This window comes from Triticum dicoccoides, chromosome 5B (assembly GCF_002162155.2).
Source record: "Triticum dicoccoides isolate Atlit2015 ecotype Zavitan chromosome 5B, WEW_v2.0, whole genome shotgun sequence".
NCBI lineage: Eukaryota > Viridiplantae > Streptophyta > Magnoliopsida > Poales > Poaceae > Triticum > Triticum dicoccoides.
In genome coordinates, this window is record NC_041389.1 from 699059621 (window position 1) to 699083136 (window position 23516).

Below are 23516 nucleotides of genomic sequence, written 5' to 3' on the forward strand. Positions count from 1 at the left end.
ACTGACCACGAACATCCCGGATGACTGTCACCCTTCAAACCCAGCCCAAATATAGGGCAGGTATGGGGAGGCGTGAACACACCCAAGCGTGTCCACCACATGGGACTGGCCCACCATGGCCTACCCAGACCCCACAAATATCCCCACTCTGGACGAACCCTATACCGCAGTCAAAGCACAGTCCACTCCACTCTCCGTCTCCTACGCTCCCCGGCCCCTCCCCTTCCGATCCATATCGAGCTCCGACAACAACGCATGTCTGGCGGTGGATCCGACGGCGACGACGACTGGGAGTCGTTGCTGCATGACACAGAGGAGCTCGTCGTCCCTACTGGCGTTGCATCAGTCACGGCTGGACCGGGGCGGAAGCTCTGGCTCCGCCGCAAAAAACGGGAGAGCCCTCCGACTCGCCATCGAGCTGTCGAAGCGTGAGGTGGCGTTGAGTGCGGTGGCCAAAGCCAAGGCCAACCAACCGGCGAAGGAGCAGGAGCGTGTGGTTCAGAGGATCGCCGACATCATCTCCTTCAACGATGAATCTGATATTTGATGACTCCCACGACCCCGACGACAACGCCCTCCCGCCATCAGCGCCTACACAGAGGGCTACAACTGCACCGGCGACCACAAGGGCAAGGGACCAACATGAAAGTGGTGATGTCCCGATGCCTCTCCCCGTCTTCGTTTTAGTATTCAGTTACTTTAGTTTAAATTTATGACCGTTTTATCGACGATGAACTGCCTCTTTTGGCACCATGCATCTTTTTGTTGTTGTTGCTATGTCTCGTATGATGAGATCAATGTAGTTTCGTACACCCCTATCAAACAATAGCAAAATGCATGTAGTCAGTATGTATCAGAGAAGAACAACCATGCTAGATTGAGAATGTTACCAAACGCACCCTAAATTGAGGGAAGACCCACTTCTCCGACTGATTTCCAACCATAATCTGCCGAGTCGTAGTGTTTCCTGCTCAACCAATAATAACCCCCTAAATCCACAACCTGCACGATGAGATTAATCTAGTTTCATTCACGTCGCATGGATAATATGAATTTAAGGGTCGCATTTGAGGTACATTAAAAATCTAAAGGATGACCGGTCACTACTCGCGAACACGCCTGCGGCCACGCAAGGTGCACTCTAAACATCCGTAATTTGAGGGGAGGCCCACCCCCCAACCGATTTTCCAACCACAATCTGCCGAGTCGCCCTATTTCCTGGTCAACCCTAACGCCCCCTCTAAAGCCTCCGAATTTTTTAATGCCAAAAAGACTTGACCTTGGTCTCGAGAACCAACACCATTTTCTTGGAACGGAAATCCCACCAATGTCAAGGCTCAAGAGCGGGCTCCCCCAGCGGCGGCCGCGTCCGCGACGACCCAGCGCCACCGCCGCCGCCCCGCCCCTCCCTCGCCCGGCCATCTGCGCGGGGCCGAGGGCGCGGCGCGTCGATCCGGGGCGCGGGTCGCTGCCCGCGCCCGGCGGCGGGGGCGCGCGGGCGATGAGGTCCGGCGGAGCGCTGCCCGCCACGGCCGGCCTCGCTTCACAGGTGCGTGAATCCCGCCTGGAAACCCTCGCCTGAACCTGCAATCCGTTCTTTTGCCACTCGATTCGAGCCCGCAATCGTATACGGAGTTCGTCGCCGTCGCCGTCGCCGTCTGCCGTACAGTTGTGTGCGTCCGTCTAGTCCAGCCTACGATTAGCAACAACAAAAAAAATACGTGCTTGGCAGAGAAATGCGGGTCAAACAAATTTCCAGCGCTTCTTTTCCCATCCCCAGCACCGGCAGGCAGCACCAAAAATGGCCGGCTTTTCCCCATTCTTTCTTTCTGCCACTTTTTCATTATGATTTTGGTTCGTTCGTTGGGTTCAGTAGCTTGTCCCTGTCCAACTGAACACTAGCCCTTTTTTCATGTATATATACGTACTTAACTGATGCATACACGATATTGAAATTGCAATTGCAATGGCAGGGCACTATCTGTCCCGCATTTCAGATCGATGCCACTTATTTGCTGCGGTTGCCGATTTCTAGCTGCTTAATTTATCGGGTTGTGGTTGGTTACTGTCGCCATTGTCGAATACGGTTATACTATCCAACCGGCTTAATTTTCATGGTTGTTTGTGTCACAGGCTGCAAAGAATCTTGTAGCTATGGCCGCGGCACCTTCAGCCCCTGCTTTCGGGGCATTCGCTGCAAATACACCTTCTGGAGCAGGTATGTTATTACGCTGCTTCTCTTCTCCAGGCTGCCCCTTATACTTTTGTGGCAACTGCAAACTAGTGCTAGCCTGACTTAATTGTGCCCAATAACCTGTTTTCAGTTCGGCAGATGACAATTATTATTACTCTGTATTCCACCGCCCCTTTTTGGTTGACTGTTGCTACCGAGGAAGTAAGTTGTTGCTTATTGCTTAACCGATGCAAGTAGCGTGCTTAGGAATCTACAGCAGAGGTACTGGTCTAGCTTTGTTGGTCAGAGGGCACGGGGCGTGCACTCTGGTGCTGCTGCTTTTCTTTCTACCAAGATCCATAGGAGTGGCCCAGAAAGAGTTATACACAACTTCAAAACGCTAAACCGAGGTGGCCGCCTTTTCTTTCCTCACGCTTGCTAGTTAGGCGTAGTGTGTGCGCTTTTACCCGCAAACGACATGCAATTTGGCTTGACAACTTCTGTGTGCACGGATGGATTCTATTCTCTATGCAGGAATTTCAAGTGCGGCAAGGGAGGAAGGACGTGTTCTTGGTACTGCTAGTGCACCCCAGTACACAGTAGAGAAGGACCTACTTAAAAAGCAGCTTCTGCGTACCATCTCTGCCCTTACAGTTACTGGCTTTGCCATATATGGCGTTAAGGTTATGCTTGATAGTGCCATAGACACCAAAGTTAGCAAATTCGATGGTTTGAAAGAAGTATTAGCCACAGATTTAAGCACAAGATTTAGTGATGTAAAGGGGGTTGATGAAGCCAAAGCTGAGCTCGAAGACATAGTTCACTACCTACGAGATCCCGATGTGAGTGTGGCATTGCCATCAACCTGCGTGCAGGTGTTCTAATTCAACAACTCTTTCTTGATACTGAGTTGTTAACCTAGTTTTGCATGCATTGCAGAGTTTCAAACGCCTTGGTGGCAAGCTTCCAAAGGGTGTTTTGCTTGTGGGCCAACCTGGCACAGGGAAGACAATGCTAGCAAGGTCGGTAGCTGGGGAAGCCGGCGTCCCTTTCTTCTCGTGCAGTGGCAGTGATTTCGAAGAGATGTATGTTGGCGTTGGTGCTAGGAGAGTGAGGGAGCTCTTCAGAGCAGCAAAGAAGCGATCTCCTTGCATAGTGTTTATCGATGAAATAGATGCAATTGGTGGGCGCAGAGACGCTGAAGGTTTAACGTCACAGAAGCCGGCTCTGAACCAGCTGCTTGTTGAGATGGATGGCTTCAAGCAGAATGACGGGATTATTGTGATCGCAGCAACGACCTTGCCGCAGTCACTAGATAGCGCTCTTGTCAGGCCTGGACGTTTTGACTGTCAAGTTCATGTTTCGGTTCCAGATGTTGAGGGCCGCCGACAGATCCTCGAGGCTTACATGTCAAAGGTACATTTATGAGGCTTACTTAATTTTTGCGGTCTCTGATGCGAGGCTTTGATCTTTTCTCCATGAATTCTTTCATGCAGGTGAGTAAATCCAAGGATGTGGATGCGATGACCATCGCAAGGGGGACGCCTGGGTTCTCAGGTGCAGCCCTTGCAAACCTAGTGAACACTGCCGCTCTTAAGGCTTCCAGGGATGGGGCAAATGCTGTTGGGATGGGTCACCTTGAGTACGCCATGGACAGGATCATCATGGGCAGGGAGCGCAAGTCGATGGCGATATCCGATCTATCAAAGAAGAGGACTGCATACCACGAGGCTGGGCACGCCCTTGTTGCTATCCTCACGGACGGTGCTAACACTGTCCACAAGGCCACCATCGTGCCTATTGGAAATGCTCTCGGCAAGGTGACGCAGCTGCCAGGGGAAGACAGCCACCTCACAAGGAAGCAGATGCTGGCGAGGCTCGACGTCGCCATGGGAGGACGGGTGGCCGATGAGCTTATATTTGGAGAAGCAGGGATCACCACTGGTGCCTCATCTGACCTAGGCAAGGCAACTCGATATGCGAAAGACATGGTCGTCAGGTATGGTATGAGCAAGCGGGTCGGCCTTGTTACCTATGGCAATGACACCAATGCTGCCCGTGGCAAAGCGATGGCCATGAGCGGGCGGACGATAGGTCTGGTTGATGAGGAGGTAAAAGCATTATTGGACAACGCTTACAGGAAAGCGAAAAAGATTCTCACGGAGCACAACAAGGAGTTCCATGCGCTAGCAAATGCCCTCCTGGAGCATGAAACTCTCACTGGTGACCAGATCAAGAAACTAGTTTTGACAGGACGGCAAGGAGTTGGCCGTAGCAGCAGCCAGCAAAATCAGGGAACACCTTCTCTCACTGGTGACCAGATCAAGAAACGAGTTTCGACAGGACGACAAGGAGATGGTCGTAGCAACAGCCAGCAAAATCAGGGAACACCTTCTCTCACTGGTGACCAGATCAAGAAACTAGTATCACCAGACCAACAAGTAGATGGTGGTAACAATAGCGATCAGGGAACGTCTTCTCTCTCTGGGGACGAGAGCACCAAATCAATGTCAACAGAAGAACAAGGAGATGGTCCTAGCAGCAGCCAGCATAATGAGGGAGCACCGTCTATCACTGGTGAGGAGGCCACAAAACTAGTTTCGACAGAACAACAAGCAGATAGTTATAGCGGTAGCCAGGAGGATGAGGGAACACCTTCTCTCACGCGCAACGAGGGCGCCAACCAGTGAGGAGATCAGGAAACGGGTGCTCGCGATGAGAGCGGCAAACCAGTGACGAGATCAAGGAACGGGCGTCGACGCAACAAGTAGATGATGCTAACAATGGGTCAGCAGGATGAGGGAACACCTTCTTCGCCGTAGCTGCCGAGACGCTTACAGGAAGGAGTATTCTTTTTGCTGATACTTTTGTTGCATGCAGACGGAATGCAGAGAGCGGTTTGTTTCTGAAGTCCGAAGTATTGGAACTGGGCATGTGTAAATGCAATTAGGCGCTTCTTTCACCAGCTGCAAAACAATGCAATTTCATACATTTTCACCAGCTGCAAAACATGATAAAAATACCATTAGGTGCTTCCGTAAACGCAAAATCCTCTGTTTTCTTCTTTCATTGGTTGCCTTTTTTATCCTAAATGTCAATCAGTAAGTCAGTTCCCATGAAATCAGCAATCCTATGAGTGAATCTGCCCAGAGACAAGGCAGATTGTAGAGCATATTGAGGAACTTGGTACCATCCAAAACCAGCAGAGTGTGTACTAACAAATTGAAGATTGGGCGTGTCGTGTTGATACCACGGACAATGTTATCTGCAGCTAGAGCTTTATCTGATGTACTGATCTCTAAGAGGACTGATCGTGTCGTATACATGTATCTAAAGCTCTTTGATCTCTAAGAGAACAAAGTATGCAACACGATTTACCTTGAGTTCTAGTGATGTGATACAAATGATATACTAGCATAACATCTTTAGGCCCCGATTGGAATGTTGTTTTTCTGCCAACCCTGTAACATTTTACACCCGTATATTACTCACCTCCAGCAAATTCCGGTTGTAAAGAAATTCCGGTTGTAACATGCGCTTGGCTCCGTTGTGAGTAATACAGAGCGTATTCAAACAGATCACAAGCTGCATCTGCACGCCCAACGCCATGGACGAGGAGCAGGGTTCAAGGACCAGGGCGCGTTACTGGGGTTGTTGCAGCCGGGATCCCTCGCGCCCCGTCGTTCGCTCCGGCGGCGCGGGCGTGTGGATGGGTCGAGAAAGGATACGGGGGTGGTGAAAACTGGCCGCAGATGGGGTGTATTTTTTACAAGCTGGATACGGGTGTAGCGTGGATACAAGCGTAAACATTACGGCTGGAAAACGACCATCCAAGGAGGCGGTTCGAATCCGTCGTATTTTTTACAGGGGGCGAGTTTTTACGGGTGTAAAGCGCTTCAAAACGACGATCCAAGCGCAGCCTTAAATCAAGCGAAAACTCAGAAACAAAAGCATGAGTACTAGCTAGGAGATTAGTCTGCGAGGTAGGTTTAATTGGGAGGTTCTCAAGCATACACGGCGCTCAACAAAGGCGCGAGGAGCGAATCCGACGACTTGTCGGCGGTGCGCCGGCCCGTCACCATCTTCTCCACCATGGTTGTCATCTTCTTCTTCTCTTCCAGCTGATGTTGCTGCTTGGTGTCGAGAAACGTGCTCAAGGAGTGGTACTTTGGTAGAACCAGCCCCAGGTTGAGGTTGAGGTTGAGATTAAGATTAACAAGATTACTACCGTTGAAATCGAAGAAGCTTCTTTTGAGCCGGCGGCACCACTCGGCCCGGGCGGCGGCGCGCTGCAGCCTCCGGTGCTCCTTCTCGTCGAAGAAGGTGAGGGTGATCCTCACGGCGAAGTAGTCGTCGCGGACGCATCCCGCCGCCTCCAGCGCGCTCCGGCCGACCATCAGGTGCTTGGACCAGGCGTGATCGCCGAGCACTTGGTCGGCGCGGAAGACGGCGCGCTCCAGGGTCGCGCCGTCGAGGATCTCGATGGAGACGGTGGTGCCGGGCGCGTTGCGGTTGTAGGTCGCGGTGGAGACGTGGACGGCGAGGGCGCCCGGCACACCGTCGACGAAGCCGCACGGGGTCGCCTTGACGTGCCAGAGGTGGCGGTTGAAGTAGAGGGTCTGGAGCTTGGCGGAGGGCGTGCCGGGCGGCATCTCGCCGAGCTTGGCGTAGCCCCGGACCGCGAGGAGGCGCGTCAGGGTCTTGGTCGCCGCCGGCGGCGACGACGAGCGGCTGGCCATGGCGTTGGTTGGTTGGTTGTGCCTACGTATCGTGATCCGCAATCGATCAAGTAGTCTTCATCGTGCGAGTTAGGTTGTTGGCTAGTTTCAGACACGCAGCGCCTGTTTTATAGCATAGCGCTAGCTTTGGCATGCATACGTATCCGAGTCGGCCTGCTGAGAGGATCGTTGGGAAGTCCAAACGAAACTCGTCTCCCTTTTCTTTTTGATGAAGATCTCCCTTAATTTTCGTCTCGTTGATTTTGCTGAACCTATCCCTAAATAAGACGTGCGCAGTAGGGAGACGAATCGACCCTCCAACATTGTGTTGCCCGCGTATATTTCGATCAGCGTTTTCGTGGATTTTTTCCTCAAATATAATACAGACACAAGCGCTCATATATATATGCATATGCTCATCTCTATGAATGTACACACGCATATCTATGGCCACAGTGACGAGCGGTGGCCGGCTTTTCGTTTTTGCGCTGGGATGCCAGTGCTGATGGGAGTCATGCTATGAGATCTGCAGGAGTGCTATGCGGGATACACGGGACTAGTGCGACGACTATGATGGATGGGGCGCATCCAACGGCTGTGGAGGCGGTTTACGTTTGTGCTCATATGAACTGGATAACGTCTAGCAGCTGCCATATCACATACACACACAATCTAAAAATTGACAAAAGTAACCAAGCTTCATAATGGGGACATGGCAAGAATTGCAGTCAGCCACACCCAGGACATGACAAAGCCCTACAATACACAAGCAAGATGGGGAGCACGACAAAAATCCGGGGAAATTGCCCCCGATGTCCGGGAAATTGCTGAGGCCGCCAAATGCCCCATTTGATCTATCAGCCAGCCACGCCATAAAGCTCGCCACCACAACACCAGAATCACCAATGAGATGTTGTGACCCTTCCCTGTCGCGGCAACTGCAACTACGGTAAAACCCTCCTCCCGTAACACCACCCAACCCCTAATCTACCATTATGAAACCGACGATCAACGATGCACCCGCCGTAAGCCCTAACAGAGTGTCGTCTCCGCCATGAGCATGCCATTCGACATCGACGAAAAAACGCACATTGGCGAAATGAAATACACAGGGGATGCGGGGTGCGCGGGCAGCGTACCTCTAGCACTCGAGTAAAAGTCAAAGCCGTGGAGCCGGAATTGGATGCTGATGGCGGACGACACTTGAATCCCGATCGATTGTGAAGCAATCCAAGCGGAGTGCGAGAGAGAGGAAGAGAATGAGAGCAAATGAAGTGAGTGCAACGAGTGCAGGGTGAGCACAGTGGTTAGTGGACGAAACACAGGGGCTAGTGGCGAATGGGAGGCTCTAACCGTACAACTGAGGTTATCGAGTAGATGGACGAATGAGACACCAGAAGTCAATAAATCCAACGCTAGATTTATATCATTTGGGATTATAAATAATGAGGTGGAAACTACAATACTTTTTGGAAACAAATATCTCAAAAAAAATTAATTTCTTTAAAAATATTTTGAAGTAGAGTTTCTCTCAAAAACCATGGCATTCCATCCCCAAAAAAACAAACAAAGGAACAAAATATGTGTTAGGTTTGGTCGGCTGCTCCCTGCATCAGTCAATGGAGGAGCGAGCTCCCAAACGGCGGCCACGCCGACGACCCAGCTCCATCACCCCCCTGTCCCCCGCCCGGCATCTGTACTGGGCCGAGGCCGCGATGCATCGATCCGGCGCACAGGTCCCTGCTCCCAGCCGGCGGAGAGAGCGCGCGCAGCGGCGGAGCACTGCTCGTGACGGACGGCCTCTCAGGTGAGCTCCGCCTCCGGATCCGGCTCCGGTCCATGCCCTTCTTCTCCAGATGCGGCGTGTGTTTTTCGGATCAAATCCTGAGTTGCCCGTTGAACCAGTTTGGGTTCAGAGTCGGATCCCGTGCGGATTCTTGCGTGGATCCGGCGTGATTAGAAGTCTCTCCTCAAGCCGCAATCGATCCGAGTCCGGCCACAGAGTTCAGGTGTGTGCGTAGTAGAGTCCGGATACAAACCCACGCGATCAATCGACGCAGAGTAAATACTGCGTGTCTAGTATAGAATAGATTATCAACAATATATATATCAGACAAAGAAAAGCAGACGGAAGTCGCCGACTTCGAGCAACGCAGACAAATTTCGAGCTCTGAGAGACAAGTGCTGCCCTGTCCTGTCCATCATGGCCGGCCGGCTCGCCCTCTCCAGGGTATTTCTTTATCTGTCTTCCTGTCTGATTCCCTTGTGCTACGTTTTCATCATGTTTTCACCTCTTCTTTGGCTTCAGAAGAAGGTTGTTCCTGTCCAAAGGAACACAAGTCTTCTTCTTTTTTATATCCATACATGTTGATTGATGTTTATCGATGCTGAAGCTGCAGCTGCAAAGCACTGTCTGTCCTGCGATTCAGATCGATGTCACTTATGTTAATGTATATGGGTTGCGATTGCTGTCGCCGTTGACTATGCCGATGTTAATTTTTGCTTGTATTTTTGTATCACAGGCTGCAAAGCATGTTGTGGCTGCGGCGGGGGCGGTGCGTTCAGCTCCTGCCTTCAGGGCGCCTGCTGCAAATACACCTTCTGGAGCAGGTATCTTCATATGGCCGCTATGCTTCTCTCTCCACCACACACATGAACTACATCCTTGATCGGTGTATATACTTTTGTGGCAACTGCAAACTAGTGCTAGCTTGACTTAAACATGGCCAGTAACAATACTATTCTTATTACTCTACATTCTGCCGCGCCTTTTTTGGTTGGTTGTTGCCATTCAAGGTAATAAGTTTCTGCTTGGTTTTTTCTTAATCAATGCAGGTAGTGTGCTTAGCAATTTACAGCAGAGGTACCTATCAGGCTTTGTTGGTCAGAGGGCACAGGGCGTGCACTCTCGCTTCGCTTCTCTTTCTAATAAAGGGATTCATAGGAGTGATCCACAAAGAGTTTTACACAACTTCATCAAAATACTAAATCGAGGTAGCCGACTTTTCTTTCGTCATGTTCACGAATTAGGAGTAGGATGTGTATCTTTACACATAAACGGCATGCGAATTGGCTTGATAACTTTTGTGTGCACGGATGGATTCTGTTCTCTATGCAGGAATTTCAAATGCAGCAAGGGAGGAAGTAAGTGTTCTTAGCACAGGCATTGCGCCGGTGTATGTAGTAGAGAAAGGCCTGCTGAAAAAGCAGCTTCTGCGTACCTGTGGAGGCCTTGTAGTTACTGGCTCTGCAATCTATGGCATTAAGGCTTTGATTGATAGTTATGTTAACGATATGGCTGAAAGTCTCAAAGACAGAGAAGTTGGTAAATCTGGTGGTTTGAATGAAGTGGCCATGGAGATAAGCACAAAATTCAGTGACGTGAAGGGGGTTGATGAAGCCAAAGCTGAGCTTGAGGACATAGTTCACTACCTACGAGATCCCAAGGTGAGTGTGCAGGCGTTCTAATTCAGCAATTCTTTCACGGCGCCGAGTTGTTGACCTTATTTTACATGCTTTGCAGCATTTCACACGCCTTGGTGGCAAGCTTCCAAAGGGTGTTTTGCTTATGGGCCCACCCGGCACAGGGAAGACCATGTTGGCAAGGGCTGTGGCCGGGGAAGCCGGCGTCCCTTTCTTTGCGTGCAGCGGCAGTGATTTTGAGGAGGTGTATGTAGGTCTTGGAGCTAAGAGAGTGAGGGACCTCTTTCATGCAGCAAGGCAGCTGTCTCCTTGCATAATTTTCATTGATGAAATTGATGCGATTGGTGGGCTCAGACACGCAGGAGGTTCAATGTCGCAGAGGCAGACCCTGAACCAGCTGCTTGTTGAGATGGATGGCTTCAAGCAGAATGACGGGATCATCGTGGTCGCGGCGACCAACTTCCCCGAGTCATTAGATAGCGCCCTTGTCAGGCCCGGGCGTTTCGACCGTCAAGTCATTGTCCCTATTCCAGATGTTGAGGGCCGGCGTCAGATCCTTGAGGCTTACATGTCAAAAGTATGTATATAAGGCTTATTTTTCGCGCGCTCTGATGCAAGGCTTTGACCTTAACTCCATGAATTCTTCCATGCAGGTGTCTACAGGCAAGGGTGTGGATGCAATGACCATTGCGAGGGGAACGCCTGGGTTTTCAGGTGCAGACCTTGCAAGCCTAGTGAACGATGCCGCTCTCAAGGCTTCCACGGATGGGGCAAATGCTGTTGGGACTGATCACTTCGAGTACGCCAAGGACAAAATCCTCATGGGCAGCGAGCGCAAGTCGTTGGTGGTATCTGAACAATCCAGGAAGAAGACCGCGTACCACGAGGGTGGGCACGCCCTTGTTGCCATCCTCACAGACGGTGCTGAACCTGTCCACAAGGTCACCATTGCGCCCAGAGGAAATACTCTCGGCATGGTGGCGCAGCTGCTGGGGGAAGACAGTGAGCTCGAACTCTCCAAGAAGCAGTTGCTGGCGATGCTGGACGTGTGCATGGGAGGGCGAGTGGCTGAGGAGCTTATATTTGGAGAAGCCGGGATCACCACTGGTGTCTCATCTGACCTAAGCAAGGCGACTCAATTGGCGAAAGCCATGGTCACCAGGTATGGTATGAGCAACCGGGTCGGCTTTGTTTCGTACGGCAATGACAGTGATGGTGGCGGTGGCATGACGACGGCCCTGGTTGATGAGGAGATAAAAGCATTATTGGATAACGCTTACCGGAACGCAAAAACGATTCTCACAGAGCACAACAAGGAGCTCCATGCGCTAGCAAATGCCCTCCTGGAGCATGAAACTCGCACTGGTGACCAGATCAAGGAACTAGTTTCGACAGGACGAGAAGCAGATGGTCATAACAATAGCCAGCAAGATCATCAGGTGACACCTTCTCTCACCGGTAACGAGATCGCCAAACTAGTATCGACAGAAGAACAAGCAGATGGTCATAACAATAGCCAGCAAGCTCAGGGAACGCCTTCGTCGCCCTAGTCCGTGGAGACGCTTACAGGTAGAAGTATTTTCTTTTCGTGCTATTTTCGTGGCATGCACACGAAATGTACAGAGCGATGTGTACGGTTTGGATTTTCCTCTGACTTTTAATTCGCAAGTCTGAAGAGAATGCGGTGCTTTGTACTTTTGCATACTGTGTTCTGAACCAGTAAAACCTCCTGTTTTGGGTCTCAAGCAAGAATGTACCCCAAGATTTCTATTGGAACTGAATAGGGCACAAAGATGTGTAAATGCAATTTCTTACTCCCTCGGTAAAGAAATATAAGAGCGTTTAGATAAATAAAATAGTGTCTTATATTTCTTTACAGAGGGAGTACATTTTTGGCCAGCTGCAAAACATAGTAAAAAACACCATTAAGTGCTTCCATAAACGTATCATGTGTGTCAGTGTTTAACTGTAAGTCTGTAACCTGTTATGCCTGTACAAAAAAAAAACAAAAAAAACAATGCAGTACAAAAGAACAATGCAAGATATGATCTTGGCTCTGATACTCTGTTTTCCCTTTTTCATTGGTTGCCATTGATTCTAAATGTCAATCGATAAGATCATAAGTCCAGATTACTCCCCTGAACTTTGGTCGGGGTTTAAGTATCGACCAAAACACGTTTAAAACATGTGTTTGGTCGAGGGTTTAACCGGCCCTCTCGATTGTTTCGTTTGAGAAGGACTTTGTGCAATAACCCTGTCGACCTGATCACTCTCACCATGTGGGGAATCCACAACTTTGTGCAACTTGTTTTCAGTGGTGCATAAATGAAAGGAAATATGAAGTGAGTCTTATGAATATACTTGCATTCTCTCTGAAATTCAAGATAATGGTGCCTATAACCCTACTACATGCTTGCTAACAAATATTTGGTTGAAATAGAACACCTTATATATATAGCAGAACAAATGAAAGTACCCTACTAAGCTCAAGCACAAATGAGCTCAGATGAACAGTAAAAATGATTTTTTTTAAACTCTAAATTTTTTAGGTAAACTTCAGAAAATGTTTGCAAATATTCATCATGCGATTACATTCGTGGAAGGCATGGCAAAAAAAAATCAGTACTCCAAAATGCTTTTGAAAGTAGCATTTGCGGAGCATCGATTTTGTTTTTTTGTCACGCCTTCCACGGATGTGTTCTCATGATGAAAATTTGTAAGCACTTACATCACTTGTCAAAGTTTACCACAAAAAAATCAGAATATTTGAATTCTGTTTCAATTTCTTTATTTTACTGTTCATTCGAGCTCATTTGAGCTCGAGCTCAGATACTCCATGTCCCAGAACAACCATGCTTTAAGATATCCCATAATAAAATAATGTCATTCCTTATTTTAAAGGTTTGTTTTTGTTATCTTACCATTCACAGGTGCCTTATGGCGTTAGTGTTTCTTCAGCTGAATGCTCAACTTTGATTGTACCATCAGCTTAAAATTCATACCCAATTGCAATTGAGAATGTACGTAGTTCTCATGCATGCTATTCCCTGGGATGTACAAGTCCGATGACAAAAAAGGGCACGGAAGTGTTTATGTCGACGATGCATTCTTCTAATTACGCAAATATGGAGATACTTACTATATTATTGTTCTTACTTTTTATACCATTCAAACGTTCAAATAGGCCTATATCTACATTCATTTTCATGAGTTTCACAATTTATCATTTCATAAATTTTTCTATGTACTAATATAAATTCCTGCAGCAATGCGTGGGGTATCATCTAGTATTAATTATTAATTTTTTTGAGAAATTCTAGTATTAATTATCAATGAACCCACTGTTTTAGCACAAAAGGTGGCCCAAAAATTGGATCCATGTGAAGCAGACCTAGGCCCAGACACCACAGGCCCAAAACGAGCAGATGGCTGAGAGCCCACTCGACCACAGCGAGCAACCGGTTTTGGGAACCTTCTTGAAGGTTACAAACACCTTTTTTTATTTCATTGGTTTTTTGGTTTTTTAGTTTTACCTTTATTTTTCTTTTTCTTTTCCTTCTTCTGTTCTTAAAAAAATGATTTTCCTTTTCTTTTTTCAGTTTATTTTTTATTCAAACTTGTCCTAAAATTTCAAATATTGTTCAGAATTTTAAAATATCTAACCTAGATATAACAATGGCAATAGTGGATTTTTTTTCAACTTTAGGGTACTTATATTGAGGATATGGCTTATCATTAGCTTTCAGTAAGCTGGGGATTAGAGATTAATTGAAATTAGTTGATTAATTGATTTTATTGATCGACTATTAATCAACTATTTGTTTGCAAATCCCAGGTTGTCAACACTAAAATGTGCCATATTTAACACAAAAACAATATTGAGCAGAAGTGTTACCTTGATTACTTGGCTTAGAATCCTTGTACAACGACAAATAAAATAGGGCAACAATACACATTACATAACAAGGTCCAAAAAATAAAAATAAAAATAATACTTGCACACATAGTGGTAGGAATAGGACCGATTTATCGGTAGATTTTTGATAAATCGCTTGTCAAAGTGATAAATTGACCGAAACGATAAACGATGATGATATGGCATAATCTTACTGGTCCGCCCTCGAGCGATGATAAATCAGACGATAATCGTTGAATCGCCCATTTTTTTAACAATTTTATGGACTGGCCAGTTTCTTTAGGAGCTCAATAATAAAAACGAAGTAATTATATTATTTTAAACAAGCATGCGCAAAAATTTAGTACCACCCTAAACTTGGATAGTAAAAAATTCTCAAAAACCAAAAATTATGATATGGGTGAAGGGACTAAAAAACCCAGGGAAACGCACCTTAGGCTGGCCATAGTGGGGGTAACATAAGTAGTATCATGCACTTGAGACTCGCAAACATGCTTATGTGGCAGACAATTAAAGAAGAGAGAGATGGTTATAGTAACATAGGTAGATACCGTGACATAATACATATGATGCTACTATGTGTCATGCATGGCAATAAATGAGACCACCTATGATACTATGCACTATAGAGGTAGTAATATAGACTAGTAACATATGCATGTTACTAGTCTAAGTTACTCCCCACTATGACCAGCCTTAGTAGGGGATAGTATAGTTATAGATATAATAAGGTGGAACTAAGTACAACATTTATGAATTGCTTCCATAGAAAACGTCAGGACCGGAGTGCCACGCACTTGACGTGTGGCACTTATTTTTTTGACGTTTCAGTATTTTTGAGCCAAATATCTCAAAGTTTTTAAATCTTCTTTCTTAAAAGTATTTTAAAGTAGAGTTTCTCTGAAAAAGATGCGTTTTGCTTGGTCGGCTGCTCCCCGCGTCAGTCATTGGAGGAGCGAGCTCCCCAACGGCGGCCCCGCCGACGACCCAGCGGCGCCACCACCCCCGTCCCTCGCCCGGCCGCCAGGGCCGCGATGCATCGATCCGGCGCGCGGGTCCCTGCTCGCAGCCGGTGGAGAGAGCGCGCGGGGCGGCGGAGCACTGCTCGTGACGGCCGGCCTCACAGTCACAGGTGGGCTCCGCCTCCAGATCCGGCTCCGTCTCCGGCCCCGGTCCATGCCCTTCTTCTCCAGATACAGCGCGTGTTTTCGAACCAATTCCTCAGTTACCCGCTGAACCGGTTTGGGTTCAGAGTCGGATCCGGGCTATTCGATTGTGCGGATTCTTTGCGTGGATCCGGCGTGATTGAGATTCGAACTCTCTCCTCAAGCTGCAATCGATTCGAGTCCGGCCGTACAGAGTTCGTTCCCGACTTGCCGTTGCCGTGCAGGTTTGTGCGTAGAATGATGCGCGTCTACCACTCTAGTCTCCAGGGATTAACAGCAGCAATACGTACGAGGCAGGCAAAAAGCACGCACATTTCGAGCCTTCTCTTCTCATATCTCCTGTAGCACGTCCTGCTCTGCCCTGCCATGGCCGGCCGGTTCGCGCTCTCCAGGGTATTCCGCTATCTGTCTTCCTATCTGATTCCCCTGTGTTGCGTTTTCATTATGACTTCACTCTGTTCTTTGGGTTCAGAAATCAGGAGGTTGTCCCTCTGTCTAAGGAAATACACATGATAACTGATGCTGAAACTGCAGCTGCAAGGCACTGCCTGTCCTGCGTTTCAGATCGATGCCACTCATGTTAATTCATGGGTTGCGATTGCTGTTGCCGTTGTTTACGCCGTGTTAATTTCTGCGTGTATTTGTCTCACAGGCTGCCAAGCATGTAGTGGCTGTGGCGGGGGCAACGCGTTCATTTCCTGCCTTCAGGGCACCTGCTGCAAACACACCTTCTGGAGCAGGTATCTTATACGTCTGCTATGCTTCTCTTTTCACTACATATAACTACAGCCTTGATCGGTATCCTTTTGTGGCAACTGCAAACCTGCCACTATTCTTATTACTCTGCATTTTACTGCGCCTTTTTTGGTTGGTTGCTGCCGTTGAGGTTGTAAGTTTCTGCTCGATTTGGTGCTTAATCAATGCAGACAGTCTGCTTAGGAATATGCAGCAGGGATACATATCAAGCTTTGTTGGTCAGAGTGCACGGGGCGTGCGCTATGGTGCCGCTTCTCTTTCCAAAGGGATTCATAGAACTGATCCAGAAAGAGTTATGCACAACTTCAAAATGCTAAATCGAGGTAGCCGCCTTTCCAGAAGTCACGGTTACTAATTTAGGAGTAGGATGAGCTTTTTACCCGCATCTTTTCTGTTCCCTATGCAGGAATTTCAGGTGCAGCAAGGGAGGAAGGACATGTTCTCAGTACAGACAGTGCACCCTTTTATTTAGTAGAGAGAGGCCTACTTAAAAAGCAGTCTCTGCGTACCTGTGGAGGCCTCGTAGTCTCTGGCTTTACAATCTATGGTGTTAAGGTTTTGATTGACAGTTACGTTAAGGCTGTCAAAGATAGTTACACGAAGTTTGTGGCTGATGGTATGGACGACGCAGAACTTGAGGACACGGAAGAAGATGCCACAGATGTAAGCACAAAATTCAGTGATGTAAAGGGGGTTGACGAAGCCAAAGCTGACCTTGAGGACATAGTTCACTACCTACGAGATCCCGACGTGAGTGCGGCATTATCATCGACCTGCGTGCAGGTGTTTTAACCCAACACTTATTTCTCGAGATGCCGAGTTGCTGACCTAGTTTTACATTTTTTGCAGCATTTCACACGCCTTGGTGGCAAGCTTCCAAAGGGTGTTTTACTTATGGGCCCACCCGGCACAGGGAAGACCATGTTGGCAAGGGCTATGGCTGGGGAAGCTGGCGTCCCTTTCTTTGCGTGTAGCGGCAGTGATTTCGAGGAGGTGTATGTAGGTGTTGGGGCTAAGAGAGTGCGGGAGATCTTTGATGCAGCAAAGCGGCTGTCTCCTTGCATAATATTCATCGATGAAATTGATGTGATTGGTGGGCGCAGACACGCAGGAGGTTCGACGTTGGCGAGTCAGACCCTGAACCAGCTGCTTTCTGAGATGGATGGTTTCGAGCAGAATGACGGGATAATTGTGGTTGCAGCGACCAACTTCCCCGAGTCATTAGATAGCGCCCTTGTCAGGCCCGGGCGTTTTGACCGTCAAGTCATTGTCCCTATTCCAGATGTTGAAGGCCGACGGCAGATCCTTGAGGCCTACATGTCAAAGGTATGACATGTCAATTGATAAGGCTTATTTTACAGCCTCTGATGCGAGGCTTTGACCTTTACTCCATGATGAATTCTTCCATGCAGGTGTCTACAGGCAAGGGTGTGGATGTGATGACCATCGCGAGGGGGACGCCTGGGTTCTCAGGTGCACACCTTGCAAGCCTAGTGAACGATGCCGCCCTCAAGGCTTCCATGGATGGGGCAAATGCTGTTGGGATGGATCACTTTGAGTATGCCAAGGACAGGATCATCATGGGCAGTGAGCGCAAGTCGATGGTGATATCTGATCAAGCCAGGAAGATGATTGCGTACCATGAGGGTGGGCACGCCCTTGTTGCTATCCTCACGGACGGGGCTGACCCTGTCCACAAGGCCACCATCATGCCTAGGGGATATACCCTTGGCATGGTGGCGCAGCTGCCGGGGGAAGACAGCGAGCTCGAAGTCTCGAGGAAGCAGATGCTGGCGAATTTAGATGTCTGCATGGGAGGGCGGGCGGCCCAGGAGCTTATATTTGGAGAAGCAGGGGTCGGCACAGGTGCCTTGTCTGATCTAAGACAGGCGACTCAGCTGGCGACAAAGATGGTCACCAGGTATGGAATGAGCAAGCGGGTCGGCCTTGTTACCTATAGCGATGACGACGATGTCGGCGGTGGCAAGACGAAGAACATGAGCGGGCGAACGTCAGAAGTGGTTGATGAGGAGGTGAAAGCACTGTTGGACAACGCTTACAAGAACGCCAAAATTCTTATCACGGAGCACAACAAGGAGCTCCATGCGCTAGCAAATGCCCTCCTGGAGCATGAAACTCTCGGTGTTGGCGCGATCAAGAAACTAGTTTCGACAGGACGGCATGGAGATGGTCCTAGCAGTAGCCAGCAAGATCATCAGGTAACACCTTCTCTCACCGGTAACGAGATCTCAAAACTAGTATCTGGCTGAACAACAAGATGGTCATAACAATAGCCAAAGAGGATCAGGTAACAACACCTTCTCCCACCGGTGACGAGATAAAGGAATCAGCAGCAAGTAGATGATGCTAGCAATGGTCAGCAGAATCAGGGAACACCGTCTCTGCCCTAGCCTTGGAGACACTTATACAGGAAGAAATACTTCTTTGCCTGATAGATACTACAGAGCGATGCGTATTTTCATCTGCCCTTTGTTTCTGGAGTCTGAAGAGAATGCGACGTGTTTTGTACTTCTGCATACTGTGTTCTGAACCAGCAAAACCTCTAGTCTTGTGTCTCAAACATGAATGTACCCCAAGATTTCTATTGGGCAGGGTGTAAATACAATTTAATACATTTTTCCCAGCTGCAAATCATAGTAAAAATTACCATTAGGTGACTTAGGTCCTTCCATAAACGTGTCATGGGTGCCAGTGTTTAACTGTAAATCTGTAACCTATTGTCTTGCCTGTGCAAAGAAACAATGCAAGGCATGATGAGCTAGTCTCTGACCATATGTGCAAAGAAACAGGGGAAGTAACATAATAAGTCGGAAAGGAATGCACATTTGTAATCATGCAAATGATCATATATAATCTGATCATAAAATTGTAACTTATTACTCCCTCCGTTCCAAATTACTCGTCGCTGAAATGGATGTATCTAGAATTAAAATACATCTAAATACATCCATACATGCGACAAGTAATTCGGAACGGAGGGAGTACATAACAACATCATATGAATCACAGTCATCTTAAGCATGTGAGAGAACATGCTACATATCGCTACAAACCCCTAGCCTAGAGATGAACTACTCACATCATCACGGGAGCAATAAGGGTCGATGTTGATGATGAAGGCGACAATTCCCTCCTTCGATAGAGTAGCGGAACATAACTTCAAATTGGATCACTATATGGAACATTGCGGAGGAATAAAAATGTGGTAAATATGACGGAAATTTTTGAGGTATTTATGAGTCAGGGGCGAGAACCTAGATGAGATGATGCATCCAGGTCCCATACACCCAGCCCTAGGGCATGCCGTCATGGCGTGTGGGCCATGTGCCACCGGGGTTGCCTCCTCACGCAAGACTTCTTTTGTAAAAACTTTCCCGAATTTTCTTGGAATTTTTTTCTAAAGCACAGAAAATGCATTATTTCGTGAAATCAAAACCACTAAAAGTAGGAAACATGAACTCTACCTTTTATTAATATGTTCCAAATAAATGATAAAACATAGATATTTAATAAGGATATATCATGAAAATTCTAATATTGTACTAGATACCTTTAGAAAGTATCAAAGCACTTCATGATACGAAGATGTGGAGAACCCCTCGATTGACTCCTCCAATGGAATATCGACCTTAGAGAGATCGAACTCTGGACGCGAGCACAATGTTCCCTTCCTCCCATGTCAGCATGGATGGTGACATGGGAGGAAGGGAGGAGGAAAAGAGCTAAGGGGTTGTTTGGATAGGTGGGATATATAGAATCCATTCTCTATAAACTAGGAAAACAGTTTAACAGAATAAAACTCTGTTTGGCTACCCTAACAAATTCGTGGATATAGGAAACTTGTTTCCCGTAAACCCAGTATTCCGGGTTTATGGAAAAACAACTCTTACTCGTTTTTCTAAAAACGCGATTGGCATATTCCCAATACTCATCCAAAGAGGAGCCATGGCCCCGCCATGTAGTTCATCCTCCATTATTCTAGTGGTGCGACGACGTCGGGGACCAGGAGGAGCGCCCGCCGACGGCCTTGCTCGGAGTCGTTGAAGCCGAAGGAGAGGCGAGAAGTAGCCCGAGGCAAAGTCTGTGACGGGGCGACGACCTCGCTGACCAGGGGAAGCGCCCGCCGGCGACCGCACGGAGTCGTGAAGGCCGGAAGGAAGGCGAGCAGCGGCCCGGGGCAGAGTACGTGCGGTGGCGACGATCTCGATAACTAGAGGAAGCGCCCGCCAACGGCCGCTTGCAGACTTGTGGAGGCCTGAAGCAAGGTGAGGAGCAGCAAGGGGTAGAGTCTATTCGGGAGCGGCCACCTCGGCAACCAGAGGAAGAGCCCTGCCAGCGGCGGCACGCGGAGCCACGGCGGCCGGTGAGAACGCGAGCAGCAGTCAGCGACGAGATAATGCCGGGACGATGACCTCGCGGCCACCAGGGGAAGCGCCCACCTGCAGCCGCACGCCGACTCGCCTGGCTCGAGGTCAGGCGAGATGCAATCCGACCACCATGGGAAACGATCGCCGGGGCCGCTCCCGGAATCATGGTGGCTGGAGGGAAGGTGGGGCAGAGGAGTCGGTCACGCTTGGGAAGACCTGATGCGTGATATATGACAGTTAATTACTTTCCCAACACAAACACGATTTTGCATAAACCCGTTATGGATAAAAATGGTATTAAAACAGGTTTTACAAAAAACCTGTTAAAAACTCGTTGTGCATATTCCCATGATTAACGCCCGGTATCCAAACAACCCCTAAAGTGGGTTGGGGAAATGGGGTTCAGGTAGGTGGGATCTGCATGCTGACGTGACGGACAGTTCAATCCGCCCCAAATCTCCTAAATAATAGGATGGGAGTAGGTGATCCCGAACAGTCTGGACAAATGAACTCGACTTGGGGGAGCGGTTGATGGTTATCTGTCAGATAATGTGTTGATTGTCCGGACAAACAATCGGAGAAGAGCAGGGCAGCCGGCTGGAGACAGCCTTAGGCCTTGTACAATGCTGGATGTTTAAGGAGTTGCTTAAAAAAATAAATCAGATTTTCTAAAGCATCAGTGCCTATTTCTACAAGAGAGACGCCTAATTAAGCGTTTGTCCTGTATAAATAAGCATCAGTGCTTAAGAAAAACATGGTTTATTTTTTCAAGCACCTCTCCTAAGCATCTTGCATTGTACAATGCCTTAGGGCATCTCCCACTCCAGACCCCAAAATGGATGCACTATTTGTCCGTGGACTGGTGCAGACCAGTCCGTGGAGACAAGAGTGGGAGCCGACCATCCAACCTTGTCCCCTAAACATCATCCCTTATTTTTCTAAGTCTGTAGCACTTAAATATTAAAATACGACAGTAGTTCAAGTGTAAATATAACAATCCAACTAAGTTTTGAAATAAAATAGTTCGAACTTGAATTCAACTCGCACATATGTTGAGTTGTCCCCTTATCTGCCGGCAAATGCTCAATCATATCTTCCTTACGCTGCTCATGAGTCACTCGGCGTTCAATTTGTTGATGCATTTGGACAAACTCATCAAATGTGGCCGGATTTTAATGTGGAAGTTGGATAGGATCACTCATGTTCTCAAATTCCGGACCTCCGGCAACATCGTCACCCTCATCCTCCATGATCATGTTGTGCATGATCACACAACATTTCATCATCTCCCACAAGGTCTCCGGATTCCATTATTTAGCTGGTCCACGAACAATTACAAAACGGGTTTGGAGCACTCCAAATGATCTCCACACCCTTTCGAGCTCCTTCTTGTCTCTAGGCAAAGTGAGCTCTTCTCTGACAAACTGGCTCAGAGATGATCATAACGAAGGTCGCCCACGAAAGATAGATACTATCAATCAGATAGTAGCCCATGTTGTACTCATGTCCATTGACAATATAGTTGCACGGAGGAGCGCGTCCTCCAGTCAACCTAGCAAACAGGGGAGACGGATACAACACATTGAATGTCAATGTGAGACCCGTACATGCCAATGTGAGCCGTTCTTCCATATCCAGTGCGCACAATTTAGAGACCGAGCATTCCTAACCACCCTCTTGCTTCAGACATTACCATAGACTTTTTAACATAGTACAAACATAAGCATTCATACATACGCGCATATACTTATCCCTATGAACGCACACACGCACACGCTACCCCTATTAGCACCTTCAAGAGACTGAGCCGGCATATCATCTTGAGATTTACAAAGTCACCGTAGGCGCCTTGTCGTCGACGGGAATGTCTCCTCCCACTGAAAGCGCATCGCCGGATATCCTGAAATAAATGCAGGAATAATGCGGGCACCAGGACTTGAACCCTGGTGGGCTGGGGATACCACTACCCCTCTAGCCATCCAACCACAGGTTGGTTCGCCATTACCACAACCTTTCGATGTCTCGAACAGTTGGTTCTCTCAAGTACTAAGCTCCAAACACCTTGACCACCGCAGTAGCAAAACTTTACCATGACGTCTTTGCATGTGCTCTCAGACATCTGGAGGTACTCGACCCACGAATCTGCGGCCGTACCATAGGCAAGCATCCGCAATGCAGTCATGCACTTCTGATAACTAGAGAATCCAATTTTCCCTATAACATCCTTCAAGATGAAGTAGTCATCGTAGGACCGGACGCCATAGAGGCGATCAAACACAAAATTCTGCATTCGAAAGTGCCGGCGAAAATTATTCACGAATAGGGCATCGGGGGCAAAGTAGTCGTCCATGAGTGTTAAATGCCCCCGTGCTTTTGTTCCGATTTAGCACTCGATGACCCTTGAAACAGATAACATGCTCTTCGACATGCTCCGAACCCATTGCTTCAAAGAAGGGAGAAAATTTGTCAAAATTTTAGTATGATTGTTTCCCCAAACACTTGTCGGGCATGATGACTCCAATGGACAACGACAACAAGGGCGAATGGTACTAGAGCAGCGGACGGACAAGAGGTATGGAACGACGACATATGCAAAGCGGCGTGGCGATCGGGTGGAGCGGCGGAGGTCGAGGAGGTCCGTCAAGGGCTTGGCGGGCGGCCCGGGTGGTACAACGGGGACATCAGCCACGGAGGAAGCGGATGCAAAGAAGGGGGAAGGGATGGAGACGCGGGTCAGGGTGTGGTTTTGGGTGGGCCATAGGTGTCGGAGTCCTGCATAGATCATATAAAAACGTATTTTATCATGAAATGTGAAGTACACATCCCTCTGTATATGTGCATTAATATTTCCTTTAATGGGACTTAAAAAGGTTGGTTTTCCATTTTTACAAGAAATTCGTGGAGCCAAAATTCCCCACTCGTGTGTTTTGTTGCTCTGCAGAAAGATGCTCGGCTTGGGTCGTCTGCCCCCACTCC

General features: G+C 48.2%; 3 protein-coding genes across 3 annotated transcripts; all 3 read left to right on the top strand.

Moving 5' to 3' along the window:
• Nucleotides 1–1476: 1476 nt before the first annotated feature.
• Nucleotides 1477–5242, top strand: LOC119312744 (ATP-dependent zinc metalloprotease FTSH 5, mitochondrial-like). The gene is made up of 5 exons (XM_037588504.1): nucleotides 1477–1549; nucleotides 2134–2218; nucleotides 2708–3015; nucleotides 3113–3589; nucleotides 3670–5242. Exons 1-5 carry the CDS (start codon nucleotides 1502–1504, stop codon nucleotides 4861–4863), a joined length of 2112 nt encoding a protein of 703 aa, XP_037444401.1. The 5' UTR covers nucleotides 1477–1501; the 3' UTR covers nucleotides 4864–5242.
• A 3241-nt stretch (nucleotides 5243–8483) lies between these two features.
• Nucleotides 8484–10039, top strand: LOC119310581. The gene is made up of 4 exons (XM_037586277.1): nucleotides 8484–8698; nucleotides 9414–9501; nucleotides 9727–9774; nucleotides 10010–10039. Exons 1-4 carry the CDS (start codon nucleotides 8511–8513, stop codon nucleotides 10037–10039), a joined length of 354 nt encoding a protein of 117 aa, XP_037442174.1. The 5' UTR covers nucleotides 8484–8510.
• Nucleotides 10040–10066: 27 nt separating this feature from the next.
• Nucleotides 10067–18977, top strand: LOC119310582. The gene is made up of 9 exons (XM_037586278.1): nucleotides 10067–10338; nucleotides 10415–10891; nucleotides 10968–11863; nucleotides 15121–15402; nucleotides 15869–15953; nucleotides 16049–16475; nucleotides 16559–16902; nucleotides 17002–17478; nucleotides 17565–18977. Exons 1-9 carry the CDS (start codon nucleotides 10186–10188, stop codon nucleotides 18420–18422), a joined length of 3999 nt encoding a protein of 1332 aa, XP_037442175.1. The 5' UTR covers nucleotides 10067–10185; the 3' UTR covers nucleotides 18423–18977.
• The last annotated feature ends 4539 nt before the right edge of the window (nucleotides 18978–23516 follow it).